The sequence below is a fragment of the Microtus ochrogaster genome, chromosome 8, assembly GCF_000317375.1.
Source record: "Microtus ochrogaster isolate Prairie Vole_2 chromosome 8, MicOch1.0, whole genome shotgun sequence".
Lineage (NCBI taxonomy): Eukaryota > Metazoa > Chordata > Mammalia > Rodentia > Cricetidae > Microtus > Microtus ochrogaster.
In genome coordinates, this window is record NC_022015.1 from 42,583,193 (window position 1) to 42,596,012 (window position 12,820).

Sequence of the window (12,820 nt, forward strand, 5' to 3'; positions counted from 1 at the left end):
ATATATATATATATATATATATATATATATACATATATATTTATCTACATGTGGTATACATATTATTTTATATATAAAATAATGTCTCAAGACTCGAGAATAAGGACTGCTGCAAGGAAACATATCAGACTTTGGAAATTACTCAAGGAAAGTTTCAGAAAGTCATTTTCTACTTAGGTCAGTGTCACATAATATTCAAAAAAAGCGAGCAAAAAAAGACAGCATTGCTAAATTTGAGAGTTATAGCACTGTGCAGCACTTGTTGTAAGTCCATTTCATTCAATAGAGTCAGTTCTAACAGTCTTGATGCTTAGTTCACTCATACTTTCATGTGATGTTTATTTTCTTGATAGAATTTCCAAATGAGGTGGTACTTGTGATCTCATATTATTAGGCTCATAAGTTCTAACTGTACAGAGTTCAGAAAATAAATCGTTACTAAGGCTGAAGTAACGAGGCAGAGCTAGACAGATGAGGAAACAGTATACTGTGGTCATTTTCAATCAGGATATAAGGTCTTACATGAACTAACAGAACTTGGAAATGATTGGCACCAATTTCCACATATAACTTGAGTATAATAAACATTCATCTACTAAAACCATCATGACTGACTATTGGCTCTTCTCTGGGAATCTTAAAGGAATAGTATGCCCTAAATGCCCAGATTGGTCACAACAAATCCTTAGACTGTATTTTGTTCTGATTTCATAGGTGGGCCTAAAAGTGCTCACCCTGTGTTCTTTCCTCACCTTGAGGCACAAATTCTGTGGCCAAAATGGAAACTCCAAACAGGGATAAGATTAACAGTTGACTTATTCTACGGCCCATGTGATTCAGCAAAAACATTCCAAGTAAATTGGCTGGAATGGCGACTATGCCAAAAAGACACTGCAGTAGGAAGACATTAATCCTTAGGTGCTGGAGGTTGACCAGCAGGCCAAGCACAGATATCCATGTCAAAAATCTGTAAAGAACAAAGAAAGTTGCATCATGAGCTTGGAATTTATGTCAAAGCAAAGTTGATGTCAGCTTTAGTTGTTAAAATATAAAGGGATAGCTTTATTAGGTCCCCAAAGTGTCAGTGATGCTGGCAGTGGTTCAGCATCCACCTGAGCTGGGTTTTACTAGAAAACAGAACCCTAAAGCATTTCTCAGAAGCCCTTAAAATCTGACTGAATGCTTCTAACTGTAGCTGTTAGCATCTCATCTGTCTGACAGAGTTCCCATTTTAACCACCTGGCTGTTCCATCTTCTGAGCAGCATCCTTTTCCATGCACCCACATAAAACCCAACAAGCTTCTGCAGCTACTGCTGTCCTCAAGAGTCTGAGGCAGTTTGACACTTTTTTTTTTAATTAAACGGTTCTTTCTATCTACCAAAAACGACTGTGTTTGGTTGTTTCTCATTGTGCTTGCTTACATTTGGTGTCAAAATCCAAAAGAGACACCTGTACCCATCTTTGGGGAACCAGTCCCTCCTTTAGCCAAACCAAACCCTGGCACTGGGCTCTTCCATGGTACAGACCATTTGCCCGTGTCACGCATCATATTTGACTAGCGTCTCTGTCCTCATTTCTCTTACATTCCTACCTACTTCTTCTCACAGACTTGAGCAAGTGCCCTTCTCTCAGCAGCTTCAAATTTTCTATCACACTCACTGAAGCCTGTTACATCTTGCTGTACACCAGGCAGTCTCTCAAACCCTCGCCCCTAGAACCTTTCACTTGGATGGGGGCAACCATCTCTCAAAATCTGCAAATTCACTTGAAAACTCCAATTCACTAGGGGACAACCTCTGGATTGAGCTTCCATCCAGAGGGACTTACTCCATCCCACCCTACCCCCACTGTTCCCTTCTTCTGCATCCTTATGAACTGTTATCCTTAAATCTTTGTACTTGTTTATGTCATTGGTCTCCTTCTAGCAGATCTTCTAGTTACAGTTGCCAGTATCTGTACTTGGAAGAAAAGACTTTTCCTAACCATTTGCTATCTACTTTTAGCTCTTGATGGTAGAATTCCTCTTCTGCCATCCCTTTCTCCTCTCTCCATCATCTCATCAACCATAGAATCCTCCCACTCTCGGCCAGATGCCGCCACTTCTCCTGCATACTTTCTCAAATCTCCTTCCCTCTTCAGACTTCAAATTTCATTGGGCCTTCCTACCTTATTTTTGCTAAAAACTAGAAAATCAGTCTCAATGGCCAGAAAGATAGTGCATCAAGCTTCCAAATTCACAGATTGTAACAAGTTCTGCCACCACCGGAGCAAAGAACTAAATGCCTTTGTTATTCTCCACTCTAGAAAATCCCTTCTCTCCAAGCCATTGTCTGTGCTCTCTTTGGTTGCACCTCCCCTGAACACTGGATTCAGCCTTACAGGGACCCAAATGTCTTTTGGGTTTGGATGATATTGAAATATTGTCACATTTGTTCTACCCTACTAATAAGCTGACTCTGAAGTTGAAATTTGGTCTGCTCTAGACGCAAGCATGTTTGTTTAAAAGTTTCTTCCAATGCCTCTGTCCTGTATCAGGCTAGCCACCTGAGAATGTAACAGAAAAAAGAGAGAGCAAAACAGAACAGCCCAGGAAAAAGACACTATGTGCTTGAGAAAAGCTAAGAGGCAAACTGTCTCCAATAGAGGTTACAAATGATGAAGTATAATTATGGATGTTTAACTTTCTGAATTTTTCCCCCAACTTTTTTCCCTTGATCTTATTTACTATCTTTGAAACTTTTGCTAAAATTTAAACTGTCTTTATCTCAGGATTTGTAAGTTCATTGGGTGTGGTTTAAAAAAAATCTGTAACAAAAAAGCTAATTTGAATTTTATAACTTAGTTGATAACTAAAATATCTATACAGCATACCATATATGTAACTTGGATTAAAATTCTTGCTTATATGAAATAGGATTTACTAATAACATATGTTTGATAATTAAGAATTATAATTTCCTTAAGGTTATAAAGATCTACTCAGGTTAACAGGAACTAATTTAAAGATATTTGCCTAACCACTTATAACTTAAAGATACGTGTCTAGCAACTTATGTGTTAGTGTATTAGACTTTAACTATTTGGATAGTTTTTGTTTTGCTTTGTTTCAAAAACAGGGTTTCACTGTGTGGCCCTAGATGCCCTGTAACTCACTCTGTAGACCAAGCTGGTCTTGAACTCACAGAGATCTGCCTGCCTGTGCCTCCTGAGTACTGGGATTAAAGGTATGCACCACCACTGCCCAGTTTATTTGGATAAATTGAGTCATACGAGAAATTGTGATACTTTATAGAAGTACATTTTATAAAAGATGTGCCTCATTTTTAAAAGAACCTCATATTCCTGATACTTTTATAGGTACTGGCTGAATTTTTTTTTTACTATTTCTTTATGCTCCAGTGATGATTTAAAAATACTTGCCTTTTCAGTGACTAATCTCAATAATCAAGCACCTATGGAATTACAGCAAATGAATAAATGTTTATGTAAGTTATAATAGTCTAAAAAGGTGATTTAAGGTATGTGAAAATAAGACCTAAAATAATACATATGACACTTGAAAATCCAAAACTTGAAAATCCAATGTCTAATGTATTACTCAATTGAGTTCTGATAAGATATATCAATTTAGTCTTGGTAACAGTTGAAAGCACTGGCAACTAAAGCCTTTTTTTCAAGATAATTAAAATTATCAGTGTAGAGTTAAGCCAGCCCCTTAGGGAGTGGGCTTGCCTCGGGTGAATGTTTACTTATAAATTGGGCTAGCAGGAGCCCACGCGCCCCTTTTTCTGCTTCCTGTGCTCCGAGGGAACCTTGGTCCTGTAAGTCTATTTCTTCATTAAAGCTGTATATATTCTTTACAATCTGCTTGCATTCATTTACACCGCTACATATCAGTCACTGGCTCAAAATTTTTAAACTTCCTTTAGATGTTTTCTTTTCTAAATATAGAGCTTAAAAGGATTGGGTTGAGGGATGGATGGAGGGGGAGAGTAATGAAAGAGATGACCTGACAAGGGGGGCATTTTGGGGTCAGGTAGAAACCTGATGCAAAAGAAACTCATATGAATCTATAAAGATGACCCCAGCATAGACTCCTAGCAACAGTGGATAGGTAGCTTGAACTAGCCATCTCCTTTAATCAGACTGGTAACTACCCCAAACACCATTGGAGAGCTTTTATCCAGTAACTGATGGAAACAGATACAAGCCCTGAGCCAAACCTGGGGAATCCTGTTTGGAGAGGGATGAAGGATTGTATGAGATGAGAGGGTCAAGCTCATCACATCCACAGAAGCAACTGACCTGCTCTTAGGAGCTCACAGACTATGAACCAACAGCTAGGGAGCTTGCATAGGACCAGCCTAGGCACTCTGCACATGTGTGATGGTTGCATGGCTTGATCTACCTGTGGAACTCCTAGCAGTGGGAGTGGGGCCATTCTTAATGCTTTAGCTGGCTTTTGGGAACCTGTTCCTATTCTGGGTTGTCTTTTCCAGCCTTAATACAAAAAAAAAAAAAAAAAAAAAAAAAAAGCTTAGTCCTACTTCAACTTGAACATGGCGAACAATGAGGGCTGATGAGAAGCCAAGGACAATGGCAAGGGGTTTTGATCCTACTTAATGTTCTGGCTTTGTGGGCGCCTAGCCAGTTTGGATGTTCACCTTCCAAGATATGGACGGAGGGGGGAGGACCTAAGACTTACCACAGGGTAGGGCACCCTGACTGCTCTTTGGACTGGAGAGGGAGGGGGAGAGGAATGTGGGGAGGGGGAGAAGGGTGGGAGGAGGGGGAAAAGGGTGGGAGGAGATGGAAACTTGGTTTTTTTCCTTTTCTCAATAAAAAAAAATTAATTGACTTTTAAAAAGTGCTTCTTCTTGTGCTGGAGACAACTCTGTCCAACCCATGTCTACCCAGTCCCTTTCATGTGGTGATGTGAGGAAAATAGTCCAGAAGAAAGAGTGTCCATGTTTCTGTCCTAGGACCATCTTCTAGGCCCTCAAGCTCTCTCTCCTCTTGTTCTCTTTTCTGCCAGGAAGATTTTGTCTTATTATAGATGAACATTCATGTTTCTGTTGGTAATTTTCCAGGCTTTATTTTTGCTATGACTCAAAGGCGCACACCTGCTTAAGCTGTTTGCAGACACGTATTAACCCCTTTCCCTACAGCAAGGATTCCAGTGTAGATGAAAACAGGCAGTGGTACTGATGCCCTCTTCTCATCAACACTCATGTAAGCTTCAGGGAATCATGACTTGCTCCATCTGCCACAGCTCAAACCTGCTCCAGATCCCTCGTCCGTCCGATAAGTACTCCTGTCAGCTTAAGCTCTCCTGCCTACCACCTGCCACTGAGGGTGGGTCCTTCCCTTCCCTGGGTCTTGAGGTTCCTTTTCTCCCTCCCAACCACCAAGACTATGTGACAGAACTGAAAGTTTCAAATATATGTCTAAGGTTCCTCTAAGTTCCTTGGTTTTATCTTCGATAGAACTACCTATATAGTTTCTACCTATCCCAGCAGATTTCTACCCAACTGGCAAATTCTATCCAGAAATCAATCTTGGCTCTACTATTGCTCCAGAACCAGCTCACCTCTCTAGCTTCAGTGATCCTGCAAAGCCAGAGGATCCTTGACTTGCTGACTACTGAGAAAGGAAGCATTTGTCTCTTCTTCAATAAAGAAAAATTCTGTTATTATGTAAACCAACCTGGTAAGCAAGAGTATTAAGAACCTCTTGGGTATATACTCAAAGAATGCTCAATCACACTATAAGGACATTTGCTCAACTATGTTCAAAGCAGCATTATTCATAGTAGACAGAGCCTGGAAACAACCTAAATGCCCCCTCAACTGAAGAATAAATAAAGAAAATATGGTACAGCTACACAGTGGAAAAAAACAATGACATCATGAAATTTGCAGGCAAATGGGTGGAACTAGAAAAAGTCATTCTAATGAGGTAACCCAGATCCAGAAAGACAAACATGGTATGTACTCACTAATAAGTGGATATTAGGTACAAAGCAAAGGATAACCAGGCTCACAATCCATAACCCCAGAGAAACTAGGTAACAAGGAAGACCCTAAGAGGGATGCATGGGTCTCCCTGGGAAAATGAAATGGATGAGATGCCCTGGGTATACTGGGAGTGGGTTAAAAGGGGGGGGGACAGAGAGATGGGAACATGTGGGATCAGGACAGTCAAACAGGGGTGGGACAGAGAGGGAGAGTAAATAAAATTAGAAAGAACCTATATGAACTGACACACAAACCTGCACCTCTGGGAACAGACTCCGATGCAGGACCATCACTGCATTTTCCTTTGAACTCTTGCCTCATGCCTCTCCTCAGCCCTCAGACCTCTATCCTAGTCAGAGTAACAGTTGTCCCCTGTCTCTTCAGATTATTTTCAGAAAAGGATGAATTAACAGACCCATTGCTCAGTGAACCAGAATTCCCTCAGGTTTCATACCATGACCTGCTTGTTTTGACCCCTTGCTTTGGCCCAACATTCCAGGCCCACTTTACCAATGTCCCTACTCAAATGGAAGTAGTCAGAGAACAATCTTGCTTTATCATCAACAAAAGGCTGGAACGTTAGCTCCCCAAAGCAGCCTCCAAAGTTGCAGTGCTGATGGCAGTGACTTGGCTGCCACCTGAGCTGGGGTTTGCTAGGAAACAGAAACCTGGAGTGTGTCTCAAAAGCCTTTAAAAGCTGTAAAAGCTGTATGACCAAAATTTCAGCACTTAATCTGTCTGACAGAATTCCCAAGCTAACCACCTGGTTCCCCTAGCTAACCACCTGAGCAGCCTCCTCTTGCCATCACCCCATAGAAAAATAAGATTTTGCAGCTGCTTCTGTCTTCTACTGTCCAAAGCAGCTAGCTGGACAAGAATTTTTTATTAAACTATTCTTTCCCTCCACAGAGAATGGCTGTGCTTGTTAGTTTTTCTGTGCATGCTTATAATTTGTTCTCTGGAATATTTACTGCAAATAAATATAATTTTATAGTCATAATAAAATCATTGTATGCTGATAGGTATAGTAGAGTTTGTGGGATACATAATGAGTCCTTCCAAAGTTTTAGAATTTTCATTGTATCTTGAGCTGGTTGAGGGTTATATAACTGTGTGTATTCACTGAGATGTTTACATGTCTGCACCTTAATTTTGAGATTTTTATCTATTTTGAAATTAAAACAGACAAACCATCATACTCAGGGACCAAGTTTGTACCATGACTAAAGTTCTCAGCATCAGTCTCTAGTGCTAAATTCAATAGGTGGTTGGATGAACACACTCCTCACTGCACAACAGTCCATGTTCCTGTTCAAACGCTTTGACTACCTCCAGCTCCAGAAATCCCTCATCTTTATCTCCAAATATATCAGTGAGAAATTTACCTTCAAACTAGTTTAATAGGCACTACGTAAAGCCTACCTCACAGAGGACAGGAGACACATTCGCTTGCGTAGGATGGGTGTACGGAACAAGTCCCACAGAGAAGATTTTGTCTGTGAGGCCTCCAGCTCCTCCTTCATAGTGGTTCTCACACCCTGCAACAACAACATGAATGAACTGTTCAGTTGTCACAAAATGATGAACACTGTGGGTATACTGGGCACCTGCGGGGAACTAGATCAATAGTTATTGTTTCTGTCTAGTGACAAATACAAACATCAAAGAAGCAGGGTCAGCTATAAAAGTTGTGAGAAATATGAACCCAGGACATCTTAAAGAAATTCAAGGGGGCGGGAGAGATGGCTTAGTGGTTAAGAGCATTGCCAGCTCTTCCAAAGATCCTGAGTTCAATTCCCAGCAACCACATGGTGGCTCACAACCATCTGTAAAGAGGTCTGATACCCTCTTCTGGCTAACTGTATAAGTAATAAATAAATAAATATTAAAAAAAAAGAAATTCAAGTGACTTCTTCAGTAAGGTATATTAAGCAAGGAAGTATAGATAGATTCGGAACGCTGAAGGTAGGGTGTCCATCAGAGACACAGATCAGGAAGTGAAGACTCATTTAGATTGTGGTCTATGGTGTTTTGACAGGGAAATGTTCCCCATGGGCTTAAGTATTTGAACACTTGATACCCAGTCAGTGGCACTGTTCAGAAGGTGGAAGGCCTTTGAGAACTCACAGCCTCACCCTTCTTCCAGTTGGCACACTCTGATTTTTGCTTGTGGTTAAAGATACTGTCTCTCCGCTTCCTGCTCCAGCTCTCTGCTGTCATGCCTCTTCTACCACTACGCATTCTCCTCTGGATCTGTAAGCTAGGGTAAACTTCTAGAAGTTTCTTTTGTCATGATATTTTTATAACAACAACAGAAAAGTAACGAGTACAGAAGACACCAGAGAGTAGGTTATTGCCGTAAGGAATCTGACCATGTTGTTCTTTGGAGGAACATTACAGACTTTGGAGCTCTGGACAACAAATGCTACTACTGCTGTAAACAGAGCTCTTACCAGGCTGTCCTAACAGGAGTCTGGAAGACAGCGGTGCTGAGAATAGTGCAGATGGCTGGAGACCCAACTCAAGAAGTTTCCGAGGAGAACAATATTAGCAGCTGAGCTACAGACCTCTGAAATGAAATTTTTACAAAGAATACGGCTGTTTTCTGACCATATCCTGAGAATTTGCATGAGACTAAATCACTGGCTCTCAACAAATGGGTCATGGCCCCTTTGAAATTCAAATGATCTTTTCATTGGGGTCATCTAAGACCATCAAATATTTACATTTGATTCATAACAGTAGCAAAATTACAGTTATGAAATATCAACAAAAATATTCTTATGCTCTCCACAACATGAAGAACTGTAATAAAAGACTGCAGAATTAGGAAGGTTGAGAACCATTGAATTCAATTAACAACCAATAGACTAATTTCTTTAGAAGAATGTTGTAAAACAGAATATTGAGTCTGCCATGTGGTTTTTATTACTGAAAACTCTTATGCAGGTCTGCAGTGAAAAAGAGCAAGTAGAGCAGAAAGAAATGCAAAATGTAAAGTTTGCAGAGAAAAAAGTAAAAGATCACTAGGATGCTTTGCAACCAAAGCATGTGTTTAAAGAAAGGCTCTCATTGTTAAGGAGATTGGAGCCATTGAAGAACCTCTTCTTGCTCTTCTTTGAACAGTGGGAAATGAGCTGAAGAGCAAGACCCCACCAGCTAAGCTTCCAGCTTGTGAAAGGAGAAGGGCTAAGAGAAATAGCACTTGTTTCAACATAAAAAGCTGCTGTAAGCCGGGCGGTGGTGGTGCACACCTTCAATCCCAGCACTCGGGAGGCAGAGGCAGGCGGATCTCTGTGAGTTCAAGACCAGCCTGGTCTACAAGAGCTAGTTCCAGGACCGGCACCAAAGCTACAGAGAAACCCTTCTCGAAAAACAAAAACAAAAAAAAAAAAAAGAAAAAGAAAAGAAAAAAGAAAAAAAAAAGCTGCTGTAGTCAAAGTATGGCCAGGGTACATCCCAAGCTGGCACAGCCGAATTTAGCAATATCCTACACACAGAGCTGGTTTTGGAGGCATTAAAAAAGCAAGAGTGAGGGGGTCATAGATTCTTCCTCTGTGGTTTCAGAGAGCCAGTGGGGCCAGCAATGTGTGTCAGTTCTGGAGTCACCACAAGAAGTTTCTTAGAGAACAGGAGGCCTTCAGAGTCCTTTGCATAAAGCTATGAATAGAAAGCCTGGGATTCAGTGGAAACCCCAAGATGTGGCCAGTGCCAGGACCGTGAGACGTCTGCCGAGGACAGCAGAACACAGGGAGTTAAACAAACCTAAAAGAGATGTATGCTGCAGGTGGCAAGTCTAAAATCATAAAGCCAAACTATATCCTTTGAAATTAAATATCTAGACACTGGACATGGACAGGATTTGGTGTTTGTCCTGCTGGATGCTGGTCTCGCTTTGGTCCAGTGTTTCTTTGCTATGCTCCCATTTCTCCTGTTTGAAATGGGAATGTACATTATGGGTCATTATGTTAGAACTATGTGACTTGATCTGATTTTTTTAATAGGGGGTCATAGAAAAGAGATTTTCTTGAGTTTGTCCTTTAGACTTTCAAATAGTGTTCAAGACTGTGAATGACTAAGGGGACTTTTCAAGTTAGGCTAAATAAATTTTACATTATGATATGGCCATGAACCCATGGAGTTCAGAGAGCAGACTGTGGTGATTTCAACGAGAAGTGCCCACGATAGACTCATATAGCTGAATACGTGGTCCCCAGTTGATGCTACATGGGTATGATATGGAACCTCTAGGAGATAGATTCTTGCTGGAGGAAGTATATCACTGAGGGTAGATTTTAGAAGTTTATAACCTTACCCCACTTCCAATTCACTCTCTTCTTCCTGCTGCTATGCGTGTTTGCTGCCGTGCCTGCCCCATCATTATGGACTATACCTCTGGAACCATAAATCAAATAAACTATTTTGTCACAACAACAGAAAGTAACTAGTATACTATTTGTGATATTTTGATTTCATTTTGACAATAAAGTTTGCTTTGAGTCAGAGGGCAGAGCTAACCACTAGCTGATCAAAATTAACCATAGAGTTCTGGAGGACTGAGGACAGATAGGAGACAGGAAGTAGGGAGGCAGGGCTGAGAAAGGATCTCAGGCTTTTTAAATGGAGGAAGAGAAGAGACAGGAGGTCACTAGTGTATTCTCTACCACTTCTCTTATCATTTAGATCCTTACCCCAACACCTGACTCCTGGTTTTTTTTATTGATAAAGAATAATTAGATAAATGTTTCAATACACTTTACTAGCTTCCTTCTTTTTATCTTGTCCAGAGCACAAGCCCACAGGGTGATGATGCCCTTTTTAAGGTGGTCTTCCTTGTTAATCCTAATTGAGATCATCCTTCAGAGCTGTGCTCAGAAACTAAACTAATATAAACACCCTCACAGGTATGCCTGAAGATTTGTGTCCTAGGTGATTCTAGATCTTGTCAAGTTGACCATACCATTGCTTATAATTTCTTACCAGAACTACCAGTATGAATATATTACTAAATAGACCACATACTTTGCCACCAGGATATAGATAAATCAAGCTAAAGTTAAGCTGGAAACTCTTTCCCCAAAGAAAGCTTTCACAGGACTGGAAAGTGCTATGCAATAGTCTTTGCACAACTTTCATCAACAATTTACTCAGCTGTAAATGCTTGCGCCATACTATAACATGCCAGGGAGGGTGTGTCTGATTGTGCAATGTTGGTATCACTGCCATGGAGTTAACAAGACAATCTGAATGGAGTTGAGGCCTGTACCACAGGAGAGAACTCCTATCTGGTACATCAAACCTTAGTGAAAACCACAGCTGTACACATTATAGCCCTTAGAGAGGAAGTGTGGTAATCTGAATGAGAACGTACTACAAGCCACAACATTATACAGTAATTGATCTTCTCTTCACAAGGACTCATCAGAACCAGGGGCTTCGGGTAAAGGTTTTAAACCAAAAGGCAAGGTGTTTGGCATTATTGTTTTATGAATAAAGAGACTTGTTTTTGCTGTAGATTTTCACTATAGCTGACTCCCCTTCTGCTACATTTTTGAGAATTAATTCCCACAGTTCAGAACTGTTTCTCTATGCTTTGGGGGCTTACTGCTCACATTTTTCTAGCTATATGTGAAAAGAATTTCCCATTGTCAGACTTTTGCTCCTCTCTCCTAGGCAAACACAGAGATCTGCTTTCCTGAAATTATTGCAATGAGCAGGCATTTGGTCAGTGTTTAGGGTCCAGGCAAGAGCATCCCATTTAAGATTTTCTCAGATATCCAATGATGTAGAATTACTACCTGCCCAAAGCTGCTGATTCATAGCTGCTCAGATAGAAAAGAATCTTGCCCTGGTTTTACCTCACTTTAAAAAAATCCTAACTTCTTACACTCACCTTCACCTCAGTTTACTGGTAATTTTAGTTCAGGAAACTTACTACTTGTGTTTTACTCTCAAGGACAGCAGAAGGGATAATTAACTACAACCCAGAGAAAGACCCACAATGCCCACAATCAGAACAACTGATAACAACATACCCTGGAACTGATAATTTAGAGGACGGGGTCTCCTCTTTGTTTCTACTGCTTAGAGCAGTAAGTATAAACTCCAGACCTAGGCCCATAAAAATTGCAGTGTCTGGTGAATGTACTATCAGATCAAGAGCCATTAACTTCCCCCTGACTGTTTACATAGGTTGCCTAGTTACCTGATATCCTCCTCTGTGCATGCTGGGAGAAAAAAAAAACTACACACTGAGTAAAAAATCAATCCATAGAAACACAGGCTGCAGCTACACAGAGATGACCAAAAAATGAATGACCACTCATCAAGTGGGGCACTCTACTTTCTAGGTCCTCCATACCAGGGGGAAAACCCTGCCTATCTCAGCTTCTCTAGCAAGCCAGCAGGTAAGCTTCCTTCAGATAGGCTTACAAGACCCACTCCATCCCCAAACCTTCCTATTCCCTGAGGCCTCAGAGGAACTCTGTAACACAGGCTGCAACTAAACAAAGAGGACCAAGAGAGGAACTCTGAAGCACAGGCTGTGATAACACAGAGTGGACCAAGAGAAGAACTCTGAAGCACAGGCTATGATGACACAGAGTGGACCAAGAGAGTAAACTACAAGAGAAGGACAAGAGAGTGAACCAAGAGAGCAAGCCAAAGGAAACCTCAGCAGCTCCCTGGGACAAAAACTAAGAACATTTCCCAAAGATACAGACAGCAACTGCAAGGATTAGACCAAGAGGCAAGAACACTGCTTGCACCAATTAGAGGAAGAGATTGGTAGGTTCTAATGCAA

The 12,820-nt window shown here is 40.9% G+C and overlaps 1 protein-coding gene across 2 annotated transcripts in view; it reads right to left on the reverse strand.

The window, feature by feature from the left end:
* LOC101994965 (solute carrier family 22 member 19-like) overlaps positions 1-12,820 on the reverse strand; it is a 41,355-nt gene that overhangs the window by 5,061 nt on the left and 23,474 nt on the right. For both annotated transcript variants that reach the window (XM_005351887.3, XM_026781570.1), the window contains 2 exons: positions 7,441-7,556; positions 753-967 (listed from right to left, as the gene is read on the reverse strand). In XM_005351887.3, coding sequence (XP_005351944.1) covers positions 753-967; positions 7,441-7,556 — 331 coding nt within the window. The remainder of the gene's footprint in view (positions 1-752; positions 968-7,440; positions 7,557-12,820) is intronic.